The 25,798-nt window shown below is 42.2% G+C and overlaps 1 protein-coding gene across 2 annotated transcripts in view; it reads left to right on the top strand.

Annotated features, from left to right (window-relative positions):
* Positions 1 to 25,260, top strand: part of rxraa (retinoid X receptor, alpha a) — a 90,929-nt gene extending 65,669 nt beyond the window's left edge. Inside the window, exons 5-11 of one of the 2 annotated variants that reach the window (XM_086134178.1) lie at positions 1,620 to 1,799; positions 5,424 to 5,608; positions 11,728 to 11,857; positions 14,972 to 15,104; positions 17,055 to 17,146; positions 19,824 to 19,929; positions 20,673 to 25,260. In XM_086134178.1, the coding sequence (XP_085990304.1) occupies positions 1,620 to 1,799; positions 5,424 to 5,608; positions 11,728 to 11,857; positions 14,972 to 15,104; positions 17,055 to 17,146; positions 19,824 to 19,929; positions 20,673 to 20,820 (974 nt within the window). In that variant the 3' untranslated portion in view covers positions 20,821 to 25,260. The remainder of the gene's footprint in view (positions 1 to 1,619; positions 1,800 to 5,423; positions 5,609 to 11,727; positions 11,858 to 14,971; positions 15,105 to 17,054; positions 17,147 to 19,823; positions 19,930 to 20,672) is intronic. The other variant, XM_086134179.1, reaches the window with a different exon arrangement.
* The last annotated feature ends 538 nt before the right edge of the window (positions 25,261 to 25,798 follow it).

Here is a 25,798-nt window from a genome sequence, read left to right on the forward strand (position 1 = left end):
GAATTGGAAGTGTTAGTGGAAAACAAACATTTACAGAAAATAAATCAATTTCTCTGATAATTTTGGGGAAGCTTGCTAGCATAAAACCCATGACGTGTTTGATTGACCTCGCCCCGAATGCACGTGAATTGGATGCGTCTTCCCATCATACGCAGCATTGTGGTCGAAACGTGGGAGACCATACCCGGGAAAATTTGCTATGGAGGAGAGATAAAAGCAGTTTTGTTATTGGTGACATGTTATGAGTCCATTTTGTGAGTCTCTCATTTTTCCGGTGCTACGCTGGCACCGCTTGGTGTGCCAGGTTGCACCCGCCTTTCATGTGGTAAATCAGCGATTGTAATTCATCTCAGGTTGGAGAAGTCACATTGCATGGGTTCAAGTATTCCATTTGCATTCCTACCACACGCAAAATGAATTTGAATTTTGCACATTGGGCAAGACGCATCCCTGGCTGTGCCTGCTTAGTTGATGACCTTATTGCTGTTTGCGTGCGCAATCAAGTTTACGACCATATTTGCTTGAGTAATCCTTAAGTAAATAAAGCGCAATGTTGGTTTGAGCGCCACTTTAAGGACAAAAGTAATGTTTGTCCTCCTTGTTTCCCCTTACTTCTTCAGCTGTGTAATTTGTCATTTTAATATAAACCATGTCACACCCGAGTAGGAGTTGCAGGACCAGCCAAACCATGAGCAAGTGTGACTTTTGTCACAACATCTCAAGGATGGCGATATTATTTCCTTCAGTGATGTGATTTAGTTCCTTTTCCCGTGTATTTTTTTAAACAAATAGTGGCAATATGTTAATACAGTGAAACTCCTCTACAACGAAATCATGTTTGCAGCAACGCGCGAATGCGTACACGCACACACAAACGTATGTTTACTCTTTATTTTTATTCCAATAGTGCATAAGTATGAGCATACACTTATTTGTCACTTCATAAAGACAGTGTAGAAAGAAAAAAAGGGAAAGAAATTGCGAAATTTACGATCAGCATTCACTTTCACTGACATCAATTTCTTGGATAATGTCTTTTATTTTGCTTCCTCCGTCTTTCATTTAGATCACTTTTACCCTCTCTTCCAGCATCAGAGCTCTTCTTGTCTTAGCTGCTTGACATCCAAAGGTCCGTTTTGTAGCCATTTTAGCAATGCAATTCTTGCTGCGTCTGAAACTAACAATAACAAATACTTCCTGGACTACTGCGCATGTGTAAACCAGTGTGGTGGTTGCTGTTGCCGTTTCTGAACGAAGCAGTCGAGGTCGCTGTTGGACTAGACTTCGTTGTAGTGAATCTTGTCGCGAGGCAAGAGCAGAGAAAAAGATTTCGTATAACGCAACAGGGCCTTTTTTCATTGTATGGGGGGCAGGAAAGTGGGAATAGTGTTAATGCATGATTTTTTCACACAAGGGGGTATTTTCGCCCATGTAGTTTCACTGTATGTCTTGCAATAAATAATATCCGACTGATTGTACTGAATGCACTCCATACAACGAGAACACAAAACAATTTCATTTTGCCATTGTGATTGTCTTTCATTTTGGTGTCGATTGTGTTTGCTCACGCGTCAGGAAAACGATCAGTACGATTGACAAACTGCACCTTTCTGTCTCAGGTAAACACTACGGGGTATACAGCTGTGAGGGCTGCAAAGGTTTCTTCAAGAGGACGGTGCGCAAAGACCTCACCTACACGTGTCGCGACAACAAGGACTGCGTCATTGACAAACGGCAGAGGAACCGGTGCCAATACTGCCGCTACCAAAAGTGTCTAGCGATGGGCATGAAGAGAGAAGGTACAGCACATACCGTTGAGGATAGTCACACTTACTTACCCCCCCCCCCCCCCTCAATGATTTCAACCAAACTTGCGTGAAAAATACTGGTAACCCAAAGTTCATTTAATTTTCCTTAATTTGAATTCAGATGGTCCGACTAAAAGCTCCCGTAAGTCAACCCAGCCGCTACCTAGCCTAGCTTGCAAAATTGTTGGCATTGCCTTGTAACTTTGTGTAATTGATCACATGGTTGACTCGATTCCATCTGGGCTAATCGGAGGTGAAAACATGTGGCTGTGGCGAATGCAAAAATGTTTTGTCCTCGGAATGAATGCGAGATCAAAGACAGATGTTCCACTTTGGAATTGTGAGCACGTATAACATTTGGTTCTATTAAGTCAATTTTGAACCCTGTCCATGATCGGTATGAGGTATGTACTGTAATGTTCTTTATATTTCTTAATGAGCTTTTAAAAGCTTTTTGTAGTAATTCCTTTTTACCTCATCCCCCCCCCCCCCCAACATAAGTTCAACATAATAGTGCTACTATAAAATGTTCTGCTTCAAGCAATATTTTTTAGGAAAATATTGATTTCTGCTTTTGCAACCCAAAGAAGCTCATCGTTGCCGGATATGGAAACTCTGTACGGAGTTTATGAGATGAGGCTGCCCTGAGGGGAGAGATGCTCTGTTGATTGGAGATATGAAAACAGAAAAGGGGGCGTGTGAATCTCTCCTTGTATTACATCTTCCGTCTTTTTACACTCGCAGCCCTGCTGATTCTCAGAAACTTGGAAATTGTTGGGAACAGCTGCCATATTAGTGTGAACCAGCTTTTCACCTGCAAAACACATATTGTGCGAGTTTATGTTATGAAATGCAAATTTGTCTAAATTGATTGCACCACGTGCTTCATTTGGGAAGCACATAACATATGCAGTGATGCAGTGCATTAAAATAACTTCCTGTGAGAAGGACAGGCCGTGCTGAATGTTTCTGCTACTGCCCTGGTGTGCATTTTATTCAACAAGATGAAATCTGACAATGATAGGCAGACAGCCAAACTGTACGCATGGTACTGTCACACAAATGGCAGTTTTTTTTTTTTACTTGATTTTTTACTTGAAATCTTTCACATGATTTACTTCATGTGAAAGACAATTATTCAAAACCATTTCTGTTTGTGGGACCTTTCACAAAAGTCAACGATTTTTATCCAGTCTGCTTTTGTATGTCCATAACCGTAATTCGAAAAATTGAAATCAGAAACTAGATCACCTCTTCTGAATGAATCCAGTAAATATAAAACTGTGGAGAATAAGCGAGGGTGCCCACAGACATGAGGGTGTGAATTTTAACACCTCGTGAGAGTGTTAAAAGTATTAGCGCTCTCGGCAGTGCTGTTCAAAGCTGTTTCGCACATTGAGAGCACCAATCACTACTCTTGCAATGATGGCCTGTTACCAAATCTAGACATACACAGAGCGAGTGACACATACGGGAGGCAATGATTAAAGATGCTGAATGAAGGGTGTTAACCAACAGCATATGTGTGCGTACCTGAGTGCCTGACTTCAACACTTTCTATACAAGGCCAGTTTGTGTTGACCTTTACTTGGCCTCCCATCCACCAGGGAAGGACTCTTTCAAGGATATTATCATTGACGATCACTCGGCTCACGCGCGATGCTTCATAGGCTGCCCTACGACACCCCAAGGGTAGTCATGGCAGAACAAGGCAGGAGTAGCCCAAAAGGCTAAGTCAATCCGCAGAACCAAGAGCAGGATTATATAAATTTATACTCTTGCAGTCAGGAGAGAGGAGGAAGAGGAGGAGGAGGAGGGCGGAGAGTAAAGTTAACATGATTTCAGCCCTCTTCACCTCTCTCTGACTCCAACACAAGTATTTTACCCTTGGACTGACCTCCACCGCCAGACAGCAGATCCTCTCAAGTGGGGCCCCTTTCCCTCTCCTCCTTGAACAACCACTGCAAACACCCCTCGTTGTGACCGCAGAAACGTATGAAAACAGATCGTTCTGCAAGCTCCCCGCACGTGTGTGTGTGTGTGTGTGTGTGTGCGCGCGCGATCGCGCGGCTTGTCCACTTTTCCAGGTGTGTGTGCAAGCATGCATCCTGACTGTAAATAGCCAAAAGTCACGTTTTTTTGTGCCAAACCTTTTATAAACTTTGAAATCGGCACACAAGTTATTTTTTATGTGCTATTTTGACTCAAGGGAATTACAGAAAGGAAGAAAAAAAAGCGCGCGCGCACACACATACACACACACACACTTCTGCATCTTTTCCTCTTGCAACTCAAGGGTGGAGTTGCGGTTCTTCTTGCCTTAGCCACAATCAGTCTCGGTGTCTGCTGAGCACACAAACCATTTCCTGTGTCTCCTCGGCAAGCCAATCAGATGACAGAACCACTACAGTTTTGCCCCAAACAGTTAGTGTGTGCGACATGTCAAGGAAAAAAAAAAAAAAGATGTTCAAAACGAAGACCTCATTGATTTGTGTTGTACTGAAGCTCAGACTGTTTGGCGACCACACGTCAGTGACAGACCGTGCATTGTTTATGTGTTTATAAATGATTTGTGAATAATAGGCGCCAGCTGTTTGTCATGGAGGATCGCGTGAAAAACACATTGCTTTGAGAGGGAAGAGATGAGTCCTTGAGCGTTCCCGCAAAGCTGTATGTACAGTTTTGAAGCAATTATTGATGACTGAACTCGCTGAACTCGTATGGATGTGTTTACTTGCATTGTGGGCTCAGCCATACTGTAAACACTCAAGGCTTTTTGCACATGTCCTGCATGTAATATTCTGTCCGCGTAGCTGTGAAACACTGAAAAAGCACTACTCTTTCTGTTGCAAAGTTTGGACTATTGAGTTATAAAGGGTGGTTCGGTAGTTGACTGGTTAGCGCGTCAGCCTCACAGTGCAGAGGTGCAGGGTTTGATTCCAGCTTCGGCCTTAATGTGTGAAGTTTGTATTTTCTCTCCGTGCCTGCGTGGGTTTTCTCCGGGTACTCTCACATTACAAAAACATGCATGGCAGGTGAATGGAACACTTTAAATTGTCCCGAGGTGTCAGTGTGAGCGCGGATGGTTGTTCGTCTCTGCTTGCCCTGCGATTGGCTGGCAAGAAGTGTACCCCGCCTACTGCCCGAAGGCAGCTGGGATAGGCTCCAGCACACCCATAGACCCTTGTGAGGATGAAGCGGATCGGAAAATGGATGGATGGATGGAGTTATAAGTAGATTCCCACAATCTTATTGCCCCCTTTTTTTGCATGATGTCTTGATAGATTGGACTCAAATTCTGGTTGCTGAGTGTGACATATCCTTTTCAAACTGAACACTGTTGGTCACGACAAAATCCAGATTGTAACCCGATTGAGACGTTATATGTCTGACTCTCGTGTTATCAAAGACAGTATCTGTCCCTCCCCCCGCCCCCAAATACATAAAAACATGAAAAAATGATGATAATAATAAGACGAAACTGTGTATACAGTATACGGTAAAGTGAGCCAGTCATACTTTCGGAGGGGCGTTTGATATCTTTTTGACCATGCAAGATATTTCTGCTTTTAATAAAACTATACCATAAGAAACAGCAGTAGTGACCGGAACCAGTTTTATTACATGCAGCCGTTCAGGAGGAGCGCCAGCGAGCCAAGGAAAAGAATGAGAATGAGGTGCAGTCGACCAGCTGCGCCAATGAGGACATGCCCGTGGAGAAGATCCTGGAAGCCGAGCAGGCGGTTGAACCCAAAACCGAAACCTACATCGACACCAACCTTGGGGTTCCATCCAATTCAGTGAGTTTGCTTTTGTTTTTTTATTTTTGTTTTTGTTTTTTTAAATTGCGGTGATATGTAGAACAAATCATCACTATTCTCCATACCCCACTGTATATTTTACCGCCGTAAAGATATTCACAGAGAACTCGTTTACACACCTCATCGTAATGATCGGGATCATTATCAGGCTTCTCCACAGCTTGCTGATGAGCTGATCGTTTGAATGAGGTGGATTGGAGGAGGGAGACATCCAAAATAAGCTGGATCTGGGCTCTGGAGGACCGGACTTGGGCTCCCCATGTGTTAAAAAGTCAATTTGCATCCTGATATCTGCCGTTAAAGATGTTCTCTTTTGGTCCGAGTATAGCTCCTCTTACATGTCCCTTTGACAAGGACTGCTTGTGATCAGGAGGAGACTTCTCCTTGGTCACCTTTTCTGAGCTCCCATCGCTACCCCCCCCCCCCCCCCCCCCCCCGTATTCCCTTTACAACAGCTGGCCATGCGGGTTGTCTTTGACACAGTAGAGACAAAAAGTGATGAATAATACAACAGGCAGACTGTTCTTGAAAGCATCCCCGCATAGTCTCCGCTTTCTCAGGAATTCTGCTGGAGCATGAGAAACATGGGAGCTGTGCAAGCAGTCTAAAGGAGGGCGAGAGGGAAGGTGAGGTTGTAGAAGAAGGGGGGGGGGATTGGGGGGGGGCTGCAAGAGCTTCTGCGGAGGGCTTCTTCTGGGATTCGTCTGCTTCAGGGAGAGGGAAATGTCCTGTGAAGTGAAAGTGGAGATGTGAAGGCTGTTATGTGAGTAAATGGAGCTATTTTTGGAGGCCAGATAGACATGTGGGAGATGAGCGTTGACATTAGGGTGTCAGCTCAGACGCTCTGACTCACTCACTCACTTAGTGTGTTTAGGCCTTTTTTCACCAAGATCGGAGGTACATCGGCTTCCTGTGGCACATTGGGGTTTTTTTTTTACCTTCACACAACAACCGAGGAAGATGAGTGTGTTTTCAGGTTACCTTCTCGGCAGCAGTAACTGCGCCACAGCAAGACTGTATGTGGCGGGAAACAACATTAAAAAACAACCCCCCAAAAAAACGTCCAACATCTACGATGATTTATTGTAAACTACCCCAATGTACCTCTGGTAACATTTTGATTTGCGCAGTTGTTCTCCCCTGAACGCATCAGGTGTCAGTTGATATATTCTCACATCATTAGAAAATGTTGGATCAGGCCTTTTTAGTACAGAAGTAAATTCCGTAGGTGACTTGTGCAAGGCCGTGGTGTCTCTTTGATCTCTCTCTTTTGGTTCTGCATCTTCCTGTTTACCTGCACCCTTGCACACCTACCGGTTGAAACCACTTAAGAGCGTGCAGTCACACATAGGAAGATACCAACCGGTTGTTGAGGTTATGCTCCACTTCTATGGGGGTGACGCTCAGGCAATATAGAATAGGCAACTTCTGGTAAAATCTGGCGCCATTAAATAGTTCGACTGAGAAAATACAGTCTTCTGATCATCAATGTTAGCATAAGTGAGCATTAAAGATGAACGGAACGGACCGGCTAAAGATTTTCAAGTGTAATAAGAAATGTAGCATTACACACATTATTTGTTATTATTATTATTATTATCGGTGGTGAATATAATGAAGTGGTTCATAAATGTTTATGCATTCATAATACATTTGCTTGATAAAAGACAGTAGGTATCAAGTTTGGAGTGCTCCTATTGTTCACCTCGATGCTACGTTGCACAGAGTACATACTGTGAAACTTCACTACAGCATCGTGACATGTTTTATTAACCGCACGTGCTCTTTGAGGGGACATGGTACCATTCTTATCGGCCATTCATGTAAACAAAAGAGGTTAAAATTCAACCGTATTATGACACCCTACATTACCACAGGATTTGGTGAAACTTGCAGTCCTGGCTTTGACTCTGAGTCCCAATCGTGTCACTGAGATGCTCCTTCTTATAGAATAAGATTTTGGTGGGGCTCCAATTGGTTGGCAACCAGTTCAGGGTGCCCCCCGCCTACCGTCCGAAGACAGCTGGGATAGGCTCCGGCACGCCCGCGACCCTCGTGAAGATAAGCGGTTCAGCTAATGAATCTTGGTGGGGTGGCAGAGAAAAGTGTGCCAAATGGGTTAAATTATTAACTCATTCACTCCCAAAGACGTTTTTAAACGTCTTTTCAGACTTGGTCCAGAATTGGCTGGTACTGAATGAGTTAATAATACGGCCTCAAGCCGTTCACATTTTGAGGCTCCGCTGTATTTTATTGTAGCGTGATGAATTCATAAAATGTATCTGTACATCGCTTTGTGTGGTAAGATAAAGAAACCCCATTTGAGGCTGTGCTGTACTTAAAAATGCACGCTTAGCTACCTCTGGGATCCCAATTTTGGATAACAGTCCGCTTAATCAAACTTTGACAAGGGATGTTAGCAAAATAACTGCCTTGCAGGGTGTCTTGACCACAAGTCACATTCCCTACCTCACGAACCCCCCGCCCCACCCTCCTCCTCCCCCATTCTCCCCTGCAAGATCTCCATTGAGAAGCAGTGCCCCGTGTTGTAATTAATCACAAGGCCCGGACCATGAGTGCACAAGCATGAATGGGCCACCACCGCCGTCTAATGGCTGGGGTCTGGCCAAGCTGAATCAAGTGTGTTTATCTCATGGTGACCTAGAACAGAAATTAAACACGTGTTAGTAATGTGTGTTCAGTCAGATAAGGAGGGGGCTCTCCTTAAGATGGGGGAAAGGCTTTACTTACCAAATGCTGCAGGTGTGTTTTGGGGGCGGGGGGGTTCTAGAAAGATGTTCTCAAATGTCTATGCTCATATTTCTGTAAAGCTGCAGTTCCGCAAATAAATATCAGCAAGAAGTGTTGTGTTATTTAAATGATAATTAAATGATGATTCATCCCCACTCCTGACGTATGAGTTTCAAAAAAAAAAAAGTAGGACACATGAGTAATTCGTTTCCATGCTGATGTGTTGAGCATCCAATTTTCTCCTTGTTATCACACTCGTATAGGCTGGTTCAAGGAGAATAATGAAAAATTGAAAGCAAAATCTTTCTCCTCAAGCGATGGAATTTTTAGAGGAGAATGTGCATGCCCGGCATTTTTTTCCTCCCCTAGCTTGCATAAATGTCTTTTTTTTTTTTCCATGACCATTACGTATTGCAGGGGTGCCCAAACTTATCGGATCGAAGATCTACTTTTCGATCAACTAACCTCCCGGGATCTACCCTTACCGGCACGCGCGCGCGCACGCACACACACACACACACACACACACACACACACACACACACACACACACGCACGCCAGGATGAGAAACAGCCTGAAACTGAGGCATGCGACGCACTTTTGCAGCCTGTTAACTATCGTAGCTCACACGTACCGTTTTAAAGTGCTTCCCTGGACCCTCCTAGATTCCTATTCTTTGCCCGTGCCCTCGGTGAATTGTACACGAAGCAAACTCTGAATGAAAATAATGACGATAAAAGATAGAGCGCAACAGCTCTGATCACAAGCTGCAATTGCAGACTGCTGAGCGCTAACAACTTCCGGTGACGTAATCACAAGCTTTACCTGCTTTATTTTATTTTTTAAAATATTTTTGGGGTGAAAATGAGACTGACAAGATGATTAGGGTGCAGCGTACATAAACACAAAAAAAATATGTTACTAACATGTACAAAGACACACAAATGGTTGTTGTTGTTTTTTCTCCTCGACACTCTTCGGATCTACTTGGAACCTGTCTTAGATCTACCGGTAGATCAGGATCGACGTAATGGGCACCCCTGACGTATTGTTTGTCACTCGCAATGGAATGACTTGCTAAACGGTAGTGAAATTGATACTTCTTGGAGCTCCCCGCCCCCATCCCCCATAGCTCACAATGGGCCCCTCCATTGTGACCAAATCACATCCTAAATGCTACTTTGAGACTTGAACAGTGACTACAGCAATGCGATGCCCGAGGTTTGCTGCAGCAAAACTCCCCTGTCATCTTCACAAACAGTGGCAAAGAAACCGGGTCAGTGTAAACACCGCTCAGATAGTCATGCAGCATTCATGAGGCTCGCCGTCTTTAACGACAACTCCGGGACTTGTGTAAGAGGAGAATTTCAACTGCTTTGCACTGTTGAGATACATTGTGGTCGCCTTTTTGTTTCGACCGGGCCTGCCCCTTTTTTTTTTTTTTTGCGATGAATTAGCCGATTTGTTTACGTGCTTTTGAGAGGAAGAGCGTCTCACGATATCCGTCATGCCCAACTACAGTGACCGCATCTCCCAAGGAGATCAGATGCTGCAATATTCATGAGTTGCCCGTATTCACTCTCCCACTGAAGAATACAACACCACTTTTATTTTCCAAGAGTGTCGTCTTTGTGTCTACTCTAACTTTTTATTTTTTTTCCTGGTTTCCACTCTGTGATATTGAGCAGTCAGTGTGAGTTTCACACCGAAGGGAGGGAATACGGAGGACAGACAGCGATGTCTCTGGTCTGTGTGTTACAAAAGGAGGACGTGAGTGGAGGGACGCTTTCTCCTTCATCCTGAACTAATCTCCTCTTGAGAGGTGCAGTTGATAGTTTGGATGCTCCAAGCTTTTAGAATCGATCAACAGGCTTTGGAGAAAGAAACTCGGGAGGTTCTGCCGATTATGTTCGTGTGCGAGTTCACACGGGGATACTTGGAACTTAAGTAGACTTACCTCATTTAAAATACACAAGGGTGTGCTCCGTCTTTGTTTCGAGAGGTTCTTAACAAGTGTTTGGACAATTATTTCACCGTATCCAAAGTATTATGTAAAGGGAAGGAGTACATTCAATGACCTAATTAATTGTAAAACACATTATCCAGTAAGTTCCGGACCCAACTTTCATTTCTAATATATATTTTTCCCCCCACTTTTCATGACTCCATGTCCCAAAAGGTTTGTTCCAAAAGTGAAGGGGTGGCCAATACATTTCCCCATTTGTTGAAACACTTTTTGAGGGCCACACCATCATGCTAACCTCAATTGTGTTCCTTATTCAGCACATCTTCTCTTTAAATAAAAGCTCACACACAGGCTCATTATCGCTCCAATCTGGTAGATATGAATTTTGTATGCGCCGTATATACAAAACGGTGACATGGGGGAAAAAAACCCGGCTTTTATACGACGTATAAAAGAGACTCCCCTTGCATAGGTTTGTTTACATGCGGCATACCTTTGTGTTCCCCATAGATTCATGAGAGGAAGATTAATGTACCTGTGAATGCATTTTTAAATTTGATGAAACTAACAGCAGATCATTCTCCATGTTTTCCCAAAGTGAAGAAAGGCTTGATAAAAGCCTTTTTTTTCCCAGTGTCTTACGTAAAGTACTTGAAAAATAATAGCGGTGTTCATTTGCGTTTGCCTTTCTGCAAGCTTTTATGCTCATCCGCTCTCATAACTTGAGTGGCTCTAATGAAATGAAATCAATAAGATGACTTTTTCCTGCTTGATTCATGCGGGCATTTTAATTCGCACAGAAACTAGCCAGTGTTCCTATTTTTCCAGCGAAATGGACAAAGTCAGCGTGACCTTTATCCGCCCCACTTACAAGAACCGCCTGGTTTTATTTGCTGTCTATATCTGATTCTCTACCACGGAAATGGTGGCATTTTCAACATGTAAAGGATGTCAAAAAAAACAGTGGAGCCATGACCAATCTGCAGAAGAAGTCACAATTAAAGCTCCGTAGCCCTGTTGCGAAATGTCAGCTTGGGCCTCTTGAGCTCCATTCATGGTCCAAACAGCTGCTTTGTGTCTGCTTAAAGAACCACAAAAAAAAAAAAAAAAATAAGCCTGCTTCGTGAAAGTCTTTTTTCTGCACTGTTCATATAGAAATGGTGCTTAAGGCATATTAGACAACCACCCAACGTAAGCCTATTGCCACAACTGCCCGTAAATTTGACAGGTAATCCCCAATATCATTTTTATTTTTGGTTTATGTTTCTGTAATAATTGAAACACTGCTATATCTTTAATCCAAAATAATACTTTGAATGAGAATTGAATCTGGTACATAAATGCCCAACTTTAAGTATTTTCATATTTCCTTCCTTGCAGCCAAACGACCCGGTGACAAATATCTGTCAGGCTGCGGACAAACAACTCTTTACGTTGGTTGAGTGGGCCAAGAGGATTCCCCACTTTTCGGAGCTGCCACTGGACGACCAGGTCATCCTTCTACGAGCAGGTCAGTTCAAAATCCACTCAAATGTTTTGTCTGACCTAACTCATCCACAATGACAATCATCATGATTATTACTACATTTAAGAATAGACAGAATGTAATTTCTACAATTCATAAACATATGACGGATGAAGTCATGGGACATATTTTGCATCAATGAGAGCGCAGGTTGAATCTTGAGCATATGGTTCGTTTTGACCACAGAAAGCTTCCACAGGAAGTCTAAAGAAGTGTACTCGATTCATAAGAACGATGTCTGTTTCGATTCCGGAAACCACTGTCTCATTTATTTACCCAGCAAACCGGGATGGGGGTTGGGGTTTGTGCTTTCTAAAGTTTCAAGAACTTTGGAGGCAAGTTCTTCAGCCATGTTTTAAAGACTACAGCTGTGTTTGGTGGGGAAAACTTAACTCTCCCACAGACCACAACCCTCCACTCCAATTTTCTATTATCAGAAAAGAGACCTCTTGAGTGCCTCCCAATTTAGAGCATTCTTAGTGATCTATCAAGTCTCCAAAAATATTGTTTTATGTCGACACAGACGCTACTACATAAAGGATTCGATTCTCTTCTTTCATCGCTACAAAAAAGTTTGTTTCTAGCTTATTTTTTTTAAGTAATCGGCAGTAAAAAATGGATTGGTTTCACCCAAACACAGAAAACAAGCTTTTTATGAGATGTATTTCATGCAGAAAAATGACTTTGTTGCTAATAATTTTCTCTCCAGTGAACTATTAAAAAAAATAAAATGTCAGCAACCACAAAAAAATTGCTTCTGATGTCAAAATAATGTATTTACAAAGCATTACATATGTAACAATTTCACATTTGACAACCTTTACTATTTGCCCTCTATCTGATAGTGGTAGTAGTAGTAGTATTTAGTAGTGTGTGTGATTGCATGCTTGCCATGCATGTGTGTGTGTGTGTGTGTGTGTGTGTGTGTGTGTGTGTGTGTGTGTGTGTGTGTGTGTGTGTTTGTGTGCATGTGTGTGTGTATGGTCGTACACTATGTCATCGCTTCTACTTATAAACTCAAATAATCTCATCAGTCATCTTTTGTCTATTTTGTGATACTCTTTATAGTAGCTTTAACCTGACAAACACGTTGATCGATCAATCACAACTTGCTTGTAGTATTTCCAAGTGTCCGCCATGTTTTAGAAACCTACTCATTGTTTTCACACACAATGATCTCATCCAAAAGAGTGCAGCCATATGCAGTCCATGGTTATTTTTATTATTATTTTGTTTTTGACTTTTACAGCTAGTCGCTGATGGTGTAGTGGTACACTCGCCGGACTAGTGTGCAAGCGGCGTGGGATCGTTTCCCACTCGGTGACAGTGTGCGTGTGGGTTTGAATGGTCATTTGTCTCTATATGTGCCCTGTGACTGACTATCGACCAGTTTAGGGTGTAGTCTGCCTTCTGCTTGAAGTCTGCTGGAATAGGCTCTGCGACAATGTTCAGGATAAGCGTTGTTGAAAATGGATGGATGTTTGGGTCTGCAGCTTGGGCTTGTTCTGTTTGGATCCTTCACAATTATGGGTTCATTTTGGCGTTTTTATCTACATTCAACACCGAAAATATTTACTCTAAACTGTCATTTGTACTGTATTATCTGCTAGCCTACTTACTTTCTTTTTATCTTCCTTAGTATGTATTTATTTATTCTTCATTTGACTCTGATTTGCCGTTGCATGGGTGAGTCACTTTTGCTTTCATAGAATCTGGAATGAAGCGATTTCAACTGTAGCTCTCATCCAACAACTGTTGACAATAGGTTGATTGACGATGCATGTTTTCTGCCCGAAGTCTGCTGGAATAAGCTCCAGCAACTCCCCGCGACAATGTTCAGGATAAGCGGTGTTGAAAATGGATAGATGAATGGACTGTCACGGCTAAATGATCAAACCACAGTTGGCCAAGACTTTTCTCCTCCCATTCCCATTTAAAAAAATTTACTAAAATCACAAATGATGGCTATTGACATCAGCAGTGCTCGTAGTTAGGATTCGCAATGATGGCATTTCACATCAACGGCGATCTAAGGTGTCCCAATACTTTTGTCAAAGCATGTATTTTCCCCAAGTTAGCTGACTCTATTATTGCCGCGAGAATCCCACTTCATTAATTGCTGCAACATAATGTCGTTTTTTTCAATACCAAACAGTAGTATAGTTTACTCTTCGTTCCCACACTCATCACAGCCACGTGTTGCTCTCAATTTCCTGTGAGTCAACCAAGAGGCAAACGAGAACTCTGTCTTCTGATATTTGTGGCGATGCTCATGATCATACAAGTAGGGATTTCAAACAGTGCCACTTGTCTGTCACTTCTCCATTCACCAACATCACATTACAGGAGAGTCTATCGGGGTCTCCCAGCACATCGCCCCCGTCGGCGGCCTGTCGCTCCAAATTACACCATCATATTCCTAATCCACCTTGAGGAAAAGAAATGCTATTACACACCCCTGGAAAAAAAAAGCATCCTCCCATCAGTCTTTATGCTGTGCACACACAAGTGATGGAGAGACTTCAGCTAAGCAGAGAGAGCGAGACGTTATTCCAGAGAGCTCGTCTCCTCTCAGCTCTCAGGTTTTCTATAAATAACCCCTTTAGTTCTGCTGCATCACAGATAAAAAGAAAACCCGGCTCCTCTCCTACCGAACTCAACTCTGGGGAGAAGAGGCGAGTGTTGCCAGGCAGAACTGTTAAAGGAGCCCTGTCACTCAAAGATCGGCGTCTTGTGTCTTCGGTGCTCTCGGTGTCAAGCCCCTGCTTTGGCACATCAAGCCTGTTGTCTTTATCGCCTTGGCAGCCACGGTTCATCCCTTTTACACGCCTGTCTCTTCAGAAAGTATGAATCCAATGTCTTAGTAATAACCCGATGCCGGCGCTTGAGAACCCTGAGCGCTTTCACCACGCAGCTTAATTGAATCATTGCAGCCCCCCCCCCCCCCACCACCACCACCACCACCTCCTTCTACACCCACCCTTTTGTTGTCAGTTTCATTTAGCCTGAAGGCAGCGTGAACTTTTGTACCAGGATTTGCTTGTTTTCTCCCATTACTTCACACTTTTCCTCAATCCCTCTCACCATCTTTTGCCGCAGGTTGGAATGAACTCCTCATCGCGTCATTTTCGCACCGTTCGATCGCTGTTAAAGACGGGATCCTGTTGGCGACCGGGCTGCACGTACACCGCAACAGCGCCCATAGTGCCGGAGTGGGAGCCATCTTTGACAGGTCTGTGGGGAAGGGCGGGGTTGTCTCATTTGAATTGAAGCAGATTTCACCTGTCTGTTTAGGATGTCCATCAATGTATTTAAGCGTTACTACATCACAAAAACAAAACAAAAAAAAAAAACTGTGGAACCTATAAAGTCGAACAAGACTGACGCTGGGGCACTGTCCCACAATGGTGCAAAAGGCATACATTGAAAAAAAAAACTGTGACACAGCATCAACAAAAGATTTTCACGGGGGGCCGAGTGGCGTAACGATATAAATACATAAATATTCTATTATTGCGTTTGGCAGGCCTGTATATGTAAAGAAAATTGTATTTATTGATAAATATATCTTTTTGTTGATCCCAATTAATGCTGAGGAAAATATTTCAACCAGTAGGGGGAGATGCTTCATTTATTTTTGATTAATGTGATTGTCATTTGCTTTTTCCGGGTAGCGAGGTAGAACAGATTCATGAAATGAATCAATATTTTGTGGGAAATATTGACACATACGAGATCACCCAGCTCTAATTGTGATAATTAAATTAATATGGAAATACTTTAGGGGCATATGCAAAGCCACCCCACTGCATTTTATTACCTTGCCAATCATCCATAAAGTTAAGTTAGTGTTTTGTTTTCATGTTTTACTTTAGAGGCTCCACTGTCTTTTTTTTTATTGGCACGCGTGTTTTTAATTATTTGTGCTGTTTGAATTACTTTATTCATGTATCTTCTCTCACAGCAAATTCCTCTTCAGCACTAAACAATCAAAACAATTCCCCGTTGACAGTGTGTTAGAATAATTAATTATGCCCAACGCTAAAGGGCACGGGAGGAGGAGGCTGGGGGGGGGGGGGGGGGGCGGGGTAATAAAAAGTCATTCCGGTGAAGGACCCCCGGTGACTGCTGTTGATGTTTCAGGTCAACAAACTGTCACAGGCTAATATCTCACAGGCGGCTGCAGCATCTGTTGAGCATCCGCGTTTTTTCGATGATTTATGCTGCGAAGCATTTGCATCTTGCGGTTTTCTGTAAGATGGAAACATGCTGCTTTGATCTCTTTCACAACGCGCAATCGAATGAGATCCACTACGAAAGCCGCGTTCAAAATCTTGCCTTTAACAAAGACAAAAATGCTCCGTTTTCGATTGACACTCGGAGAAGTTGAAGTTGTAGTTGTAGTTAGCAATGTCACCCCGCACACTTCTTCTAATATCTTATTTGAAGAGGAATCAAATACCATGTCATTTGTTAACGGAATTTGTTGCGCCTCTTGTCCTGGAATTTAATTCTGTGAGCGTGTCTAATGAAGTGGCTCATGAGTGTCTGTTGTTTTGCCGCTTGGATCATCCTTGAGCGGGAGATTAAGAAAAAAAACTGGCAGTCGGATTAATAGCAGCGTTGGCGTCATCTGTCAATATCTTCGCCAGTCACGGCCTCGGGAAAAATGACAGCTCTGTAATAAGTGCGGCGCGCTTTAAGATACACAAAGCTGATAATGTTTATTTATCGAAACCTCTCCCTCTCGCTGTCTCCCTCATTTAAACGAAACAGATGATCATAAACACCTCTGTCTGTTCTTTTTTTTGCGTTGTTCCTCGTAGCGAATTGAATCACAGTGAGCTTATGAGTCACAATTGACTCCACTCAAAAAGAACGTGAGAGCGGTGGGGCAACCCGAATGAAGAGGGGTGTGACTTTGGCGGAGAAGGGCGAGGGAACGTGCCGACGCTCCCTCCCAGTGATGTCACACATTACGCACAGTTTCGCTCTGTGACTTTGCTACCATGACACAGCTGCGCTAAATCAAATGACTTTTTGGAAGAGAGCTGTGACAATTTATTGGCATGCGTTTATCCTTCGCAATTGGTTTGATCGGAAATGAGACGCCTTTTGCGTGAACTCATTTTCACCTATAACATGTATTTTTATCTCCCTCTTTTTTGTGTCTTCGGTGCAGAGTGCTCACAGAGCTGGTGTCCAAGATGCGGGATATGCAGATGGATAAGACAGAACTGGGGTGCCTTCGAGCTATAGTCCTTTTCAACCCAGGTAATCTAGGAGTGAGCTTTTCAGTGCTTTTTTTTCTTCTTTTCAGGAAGCTATACGCAAACACCAAGGATCCGACGGAGAAATTAAAACCTGTTAAAAACAGCAGAGACATGTCTGAAAGCTGTTGTGGGCCTGGAATGTCGCTTTTGGGGTTTTGCAGCCTTGAAACGCTGCCAGAAAATGGGAGCACTGTTGCAGACCAAGTATTTACTTATTTGAGATGAGGAAAAACGGGTGAAAAAAATTGTAACCGGCTCAGCTCTGGTAAGAGTGTTGATGGATTTTTTTATGTGAGGCATTTTTGATGGGCAAATGCACACTTAACTTGGGAAAGAATGAACTGAAGTGAATTTTGGCTATGTACGAATTTGCAACAGGTAGATGAGTAGAAAGAGTCAACCAAAAGCGATCCTACGTAGCCTTCACAAAAATACTTCTCCCGCGTTTGCTTCTGAAACTTTCAGGGACTGATGTGGCATTGTGTGTGTGCTTCACGCAGTGCACTTTGGTGGAGAAGCATTTTAAGCACAAACACCACAAGGGCCTCCGTGTTCAAACATGATTGTTTTGGTTTGGAACGTTCTTGCACATGCCTCGGCTGAATTATTCATTACACACACATTATTTTCACAGTAAAGTGCTTTCAAAAATGTTACATTCAAAAATGTCCCCTTAGTTAAAAATGATGCTGTGTATTAATATAGTTTTTGTCACGATTCGGTTTAGGGACCAACAGGTGGCACTGTAGGGCTCCCCCGGCAGCTGTACACCTGTTGGTCATAACTAATTAAGGCTTTAAAAGGACTCCCAGCCCGAACACTCAGTGTCGGGTCATTGTTTGCTTCTTGCTACTGTCTTTTGCTACTGTTTGCTCTTAGTTTCTGTCATGTTTAGTTCATTGTTATGTTTTAGCTTTAGTCATGGTTTTTTTGTTTGATACTTTGGACTTTGTGTGTTTGGGATTTAGTTTTCTTTGTTTTAATACAATTCTTCAAATACACCCTGCTCCTCCCTCCTGCCTGCTTTTTGGGGTCCACCACCACCTCTCATACGTGACAGTTTTCATAGTTTTGGATTTTTCAATCGTTTTTTGAAATGTGATTAGAAGTCTTTTTTTTTTTTTTTTTTTAATTTTAACAATGGTACATCTACTTACAAAATTAATAGGTTCTGGATGAAATTTCTTTACGAGAAAATTTGTATGTAGAGACACGTTTTCCATGTAAATGCACTAATCCGTTCCAAGTCTCCCAAAATGCAGACATAAATGTTTTGTAAAGCATAAAAATGCATCAAAATATGTAACAAATACATGTTACAATTAGATTTTTGCACAATAAAAGAGTTGTGCATAATGAAAAAAAGAATAAAGAAAAAAAATGACGGTCATTTAACTTTTAACTGTGTCTTCTTTAGTTCATGTTCTCTCTCAGGAGTGGTTTTTGACTGCCGTTTTGGAAAGAACTGATTCAATGACGTTTGCTTTTGGTCAGCTTTTACCAATGATGAGGACGCTGCATTGACACATATCTATCTGCCTACACACATCTACACGGTATCGACACAGAGAGACATGTACGGGAGACGCCCCTCTTAGCCAATGGGATGCCAGGATGATGCTCGGTAATAGCCAATGGCAGAGCAGCTCTAAGTATGGTGTTATTCAGGAGCTGCGAGTAGCAGCCCTTACTGTATTTTTTTTACCTTTCGTATCTTGAAATTTCTATCGTAACAAGAGACAATATTTTCCTGTTGAGGCGTTTCATAACTTAAACATTTCGGATGAAGAGATAATCGTAAGTAGAGGTACCACTGTATTTGTTTTAGTTTTTTCAAAGTTTTTGCAATTTCTACACGCCCATTTCCCAACCCTTTGAGAAAATAGGTCCTAAAATAAAAATTTTGGCCGATGTTGAGTTGTCAGTGGCTGGCTGATAAAAAAAGCGGACACAATGCAATTCAGTTCTTGAATTCCTGTTTTGAACAAAAGGACATCTTTCGGGTAGCCTGATTTCCTCATGAAACAAAGCCTGCCACAACAACTTCTTTGACCTGAGCTCCATGTTTTGCACTATGTTACAAACCAACAACATGCTGTCTTGTCAATGTAACCCATTAAACCAAACCATCAACAGTACCCAGTGTGGGATTCTCCCTCCCTCTGAGGCCAATGTGGATTAGACCACACCAGACACACTGATCCTCTGTGTTCCACTTTTGTTGGTAGACTCCGCCGGGCCTGGTGGCCCCACTTCACTGAGTTATTGTTAATTAGAGTTCCCCAGATTGTTCTGACAGAAAAAAAAAGGAGCGTTTCATTCTCACTGTGTGTCATCTTGAGTTCAGCCATTAGTGATAAATGTTTTTCTTTTTGTTTTTGTTTTTCATCTCCACATTTAGTCAACAATGTCATTAAAGGGGAGTGCTAATTGCACAGAATACGAGGTACAAAAGGTCCTCTAAGGGCCGGAAGGTTAAAGCTCAACTTGTTGATCGCAAATTCCTGCCCTTCATCTGTGTTTCACAATCCGATTCCATAGAGGTTAGAAATTGAATGCCACTTTCATAACAGTGGTCTGCCTTCAATCTGAAATCATAAATGGTAACCCCTCAAGTACAAATAAGTTTATTTTCGTGTTGTCTCTGAGTTGTCATTTGTGTGTGTGTCTCTTCCCAGACTCCAAAGGTCTGTCAAACCCAAGTGAGGTAGAAGCTCTCAGAGAGAAAGTCTACGCGTCTTTAGAGGCCTACTGCAAACACAAGTACCCCGAGCAACCTGGCAGGTATAACACACGCTTACAATTTAAAAGTCAAAAAGACTTGCCGGAGTTTCCCACCGGTCATTTCCTACCGTGCTAAGAATAGGAACAGTGCCTTCTGAAATAAAATCATTCGAATGCAAGGCAATGTACCATTCCATGCTACAAATAATACCATTGAAATTTTTGCTGCTCTGGGTTTAAAAAGGAGAAAAAAACTTCACCGCGTGGCCATGACCATCCCCTGACCTCAAGCCTATTGAGAACTTACGGAACATCCTTGAAAGGAAATTACACCCCCCATTTCTTTATTTTGCCAGAACACATTGTGTGTGCCAGAGCTAGTCAGGGAATAATATTACCGCCCCCCCCCCAAAAAAAAACAAGAATCAAGACAAAAGCATTTTTTTTAACCTTCTCAGGGACAGCGGTTACTACAGTGGACAGCCTATCGTGTTATCAGGTTCCAAGTTATCCTTATTTGTGCATGAAAGGATTAATACATGGTTGCGGGTCACCGGTAACCCATCCCTAATCTCTATCATAGCAGAAATAGTTCCTCTCAACCTTTTTTCTACTTTTCTACAAACTGTATTTTGAGAAGAAAAAGAATGAAATATAGCCCAGAACCTCTTGACAGAGCAAATGACCTCTGACTCTGATAAATGCATACTGAGCCAAAGTGAACCATACTGCTCGGTGGAACCTGATCTGAACATTCCCTCCATCCGCCCCCTCACTACCTTCATCACCTGGCTGTGTGACAGATTCGCCAAGCTGCTGCTGAGGTTACCGGCGCTGCGCTCCATCGGCCTCAAGTGTCTGGAACACTTGTTCTTCTTCAAACTCATAGGCGACACGCCCATCGACACTTTCCTCATGGAAATGCTAGAAGCTCCGCATCAAATGACATAATAACGGAGAGGATGGAGCCCGTCATCTGCCTCCTCATCGTTTCCCAGCAGGGTCCTTTTTGTTTTGTTTTTAAAGATGTCCCACCTCCACTGAGACAAATTATGTCATGGTGAACATTTTTCCTTTTCACTGTAAAATCCCCCAGAAACAACAAATTCATTATGGGTGTGTTTTTATACCTTGTATAGTACTATATATATATATATATATATATATATATATATATATACACACTGTATACTGTGTGTGTGTGTGTGTATACATATATATATATATACAGTATACACACACACACACACACATACATGTCACAAAAAACATGCGGTGGAGAGAAGACAAGAGCAATGTACTGAGCCATTATTAGCATTTTCCCAGCATCTTGACAAGATGATTCAGCATCCTCACACGCAAAACTTGCCGGGTGGGTGTATGCAAACATGGTGTGGACGTCATGTTGAGACCCTCAGCCTCGTGAGCAGGACAATCGCACAGGTACACGGACCATCTGGGCCTCTTGCTTCTTCGTCGAGACGGATTCAAAACAAACTGGAGGTCCTTCCCTGACTGGACTCAACACGTCTTGCACTAGTTGTTTCAAAAACAAAGAAAGGAAAAAGGGTGTCAGCTTTCTGGGATGTCGAACTTACTTGACAGGTGTGCTGCAAAGACTGCATTTGTGTTCAAGTGTTCAAGAACCTCAGGTGTCTGGCCCAGTTCCAAACAAATCCAACCATGTCTTATTGTATCAACACTGTGCTACAACATTGGTGAGGGCGAGTTTCCGAATCAACCTAATCAGGAAAATGTTGTGATCCACCTCGAGATGCTGAAGCGGCGTTGGGGGAGGGGGGCTTGTCATGTATGTACAATCTGCACAGTTCTTTGTGCACACAGGAAGAAGCCAGGCAGTTGTCAGTTGACACCGGCAACTGGCATTCGAACTTTCTGTTCCTTTTTTTTTTTTTTTTTTTAAATCTTTGCAACAGAAAAGGTATGGCGTGTGAATTTGGAATGCAGCGTTAAAGGTAGCAGTGTCAACCTTGGATCATTTCAGCTGTCGCCCGCTCCACCCCAACAGCCCCTCTCATTGATGTGAATTCCGACCTCCACCTCTCAACCGCTCAACACTGCAGGTGTTAGCGTCTCAAGATCACCTCATCTCTTTCTGCGCAGGAAGTTGCAACCAGAAACAGTATTTTCGTGTTTTGTTTTGGGATTTTGTTTTTTTTTTTTGTTCTATTTCAGAGCAGCACTGCACTATTACCTCAATTTGTTCACCCTCCTCATCTTGGCTCGTGTCATTTTGACAGTATACGTCCTTAGAAAGAGAAGCGCTTGCCATTGCAGCAGAGCGGTTGTTTGTTTATTTGTTACGTTGCACTTAACCTCATGACAGAGCTGATTGACCTGTGAGGTGGGGAATTGGCCCCCGTCCCAATTAGGATGGCCCCCCCCCCCGCTTCTTTTCCCTCCTCAGCGGGACAAAAACACGCGCTCTCTCTGAAGCATTTGTTGATGATGAAATATGAAACATTTTCGACATATACACTCATATTCTGCTGTTCTGTGGCATTCTCTTGCCCTCCGTTGGGGTTGACACAAAAAACAAAGTTGGTCATTCTCACTTCATGCGGATAGTCGACACGTTGCTCTCCTCACATCCCGACTCACTCATTATTGGCTTTACATAGGAAGCAAATGGATTTTTTTTGTCTTCAATTATGTATATACAGTATATATAGATTACGGAACAACGGAGTCAAGGGGACCTGAATAACGATATGAGAGGGAAAAAAGAACACTAAAAAAAAAGAATTTCATCAATTTTCTTTTGATCTGCATGTTATTTCTTTCATCAGCACTTTGAAGCAGTCAGGACCTGAGCATTGTGTTTTTATTCATACTAAGGAGGCCGAACAAAGAATCTGGGCTCGACTACCCGTCAGTGGAATTCCAATTTATTATTACTATTTAAAGAGACTTTAGCTGAACTTCCTATCTGCAGTTTAGTGAACTTCGAACTGAATTTGGTCTACTTGATCAAAATTAGGCTTTACACAATCAGGATTTTGGAGCGAATCACCGATCGTCAAGTAAAAAATAAAATAAAAAACTGATCACTGATCTGGTCAGAATATGGACCAATGTATATATTTAAATAACTTGCTTATTTCCGTATGGTTGACCCCCCCGCTATTCACGGGGGATTGAGACCAGCCCAGAATTCACAAATAATTGACACCGATCTGTGTAAAGTCTAATCAGAATGTTTAATAAGGATCAGTAGAGCCACACAAAAAAAATGAAGAAAAATAATAATATGAAAAAAAATCATTGTCGTACAACAGTTCGGTTGCAATTATGAGAGAATAAATCATATTACCAGATTACCAGGATTTAAATATTTTTAACAAAGATATTACACAGGATGAAATTAACATGTTGAGGTTGTTGGGGGGTGGGGGGGTGGCCTCATCTTTTTTAACAAACACTTCATAGGTGACCTGTCTCCTAACCTTACGATTTTGCTGCACATTTGGAATTTCTCACGATTAGGTTTTTTTTCTTTGTCAAATTGTCCTAACATCGTGATTTTTTTTTTCACGCAATGTTAGGACTCGATTCGTTGACTAAAACGACATTATTCTCAGGTTCAAACATCAAAACTATTGTCCATTTAATTTCAATTCCGCTTGTTTTTAGGGTTGCTGGTTGAGCCGGAGTTGATCCCAGGGCCAGAAATCATAAGATTCTGTTCTCATTACTTTCTGTTGTGCTTTTCTTTTCAGTATGGCCCAAATAGTCCTGACAAAAAGAGCAGTGAACACTCTTTCGTGATTCTAGTGGCACTCTGACAACTCTGCTACTATTTGACCAAGACTCCGATGACGTAATGGCCGTGTTAGGTTAAATTTGAGCCTTTGTTTATCACAAAGGACGTTCCGGACACGCGTGTGTAATTATCGTCTGATTGAGGTCCACTTTCACGGAAGGCCTTCGGCAGGGGTGAAAAATCTGAGGGTCTTTCAAAAGCAAGCCCCTGAATTCGTCCCAAGGCGATGAGCGTGTAAAAACGAGGGATGAGCTTCTTGCCCCCTCTAGTGGACGAAAATCTGCACTGCAACACCACAACTTCTTTTTCCTTTTATTTTTTTCTCCCATCTCGACAGAGACGGCACTTTCTCACAGGGTTTATGTGGCACAGTCTCTGCTTGCTATTGCCAAAAAAGAGGGAGGAAGAAGGAACAAAAGGAGCAATAACTATTCATGACTTATTGGCGTTTCCCTGCGAGCAATGTGGCCTGTATTATTGATATGAATTATCCAGGTGACAGTATTGACTGCCAGTGTGAGCTCAGTTTACAATACATTATTTATATATAAAATATATGCATACAAAATCAGGATAATTTGTATGTTGGAGGATTTTTTTTTTCGAGGAGTATTGCAGCTTCTTAGTCAGAATCCTAAGATGCGAGTTTCGCCGAAAAAATTTAAAATGTTTTTTTTTTTAAGTACTCATTGAAGACTGTGATGGGTGACACATGCAGGTATTTTAAGCCATAAAATGTGGATGTTGTGTAAGATCGCCCCCTATAAGAAATCGAACATGATATAAAATGGTAACTTTCACAGACGCTTCATAACGTAAAAGCTATATTTTGTTAATATGTATATGTGTATATATTTATAAATAAATATATCAGCAGACCTGTTCCTTGAGTATTTCCAGCATTGGAAGAGCGAGAGAAGTCTTTCAGACCAAAATAATTCCAGGCCATGTTTTCTGGTGTTTTTACACAATTATCAAGGAGGAGGATTTTTTGCATTGCAGCCTTTCTAAAAACAACAGCCAGCAGAATCCAGTAGCCCCAAATGTGTACAGTAAAAACAAACAGCTCCTCAGCAGACTAATGGGACATCCAAACCGTATAGAAAAGACGTCGGTTACAGTTAAGGACGTTAACCTCCTCAAAATATGTGTTTTGCTTGGCAATTGTATGTTCAAAAATATCATCAGGAAAAAAAAAGCTGAACTTGTGACACAATCACAATTCGTTTGGTGCAGAAAGTAAACTATCAAGAAAGTTTAAAAGTTACAACAACAAAAAAAAACTTGCGAGAGAAGAGAATATCTATTTTTGTAGAAAAGTAAACTTTATCCCTTGCTTTACGTACTCGTTTTTGTCCCGTTCTTCTTGTGGGCTGATGTTTACGCAGACAACAATGTTGAGGAGGATCCGGCACCTTGCTAATAAACTGTGGCTTTTACTTTGCTGTGTTCGACTTATCGCCGCCAAGTGGCAAACTGTCCCGTCATACTTTTGTGTCAACTTTTAAGGAGATGGACCTTTTGTCATCTGTTCTTTGTGTGTTGTCCATTGATGTTTCATGGACAAAGAGAAAAAAAAACAAATTAAAAAAAAACAACAAAGTGAACACGGCTGCTGGATTTTGTGTAATGGTGAGAATGCAACAAAGCATATTCTGCCAAAGTATAAATGACAGAAGCACTGACACTCTTCTGAGGTTATCTGTGGACCTCTCTTAAATAGCGCCCCTAGTGGTCAAACTGAGACACCACGTAACTGCATTACCTTGTGTAACCGGCGACATTTAAGTGACGTGTCAAGACTTGCAGCTGGATATTCAAATGTCAGTAATGACAGGTTGCTATTCTAAAACGTAGTTGAATGAAAGAATTGCTGTTTTGTGTTCTTAAACAGTCATTTATTAAAATACAACTTCTGAAAGATTTAATGGCATTATCAAGTTGGCCAGGGACTGTACTCAAATATAAGTACTTGTACTTAGTGCAAAGACTGCGGGTATCGGTGCATTTATTTGCACCTTTTGCCAAATGCGGATGCATGTTGTGCATGTACAGTACCTGATAATATTGCAAGTTATAAATGTATTACAGGGTGTACTTGCTCAGTACAGTAGGTTTTCATCTTATGAACGACATGCAGCAAAT

Source organism: Hippocampus guttulatus, chromosome 17 (assembly GCF_054856545.1).
Source record: "Hippocampus guttulatus isolate MCC_2025c chromosome 17, RoL_Hgut_1.0, whole genome shotgun sequence".
NCBI classification, from domain to species: Eukaryota; Metazoa; Chordata; class Actinopteri; order Syngnathiformes; family Syngnathidae; genus Hippocampus; species Hippocampus guttulatus.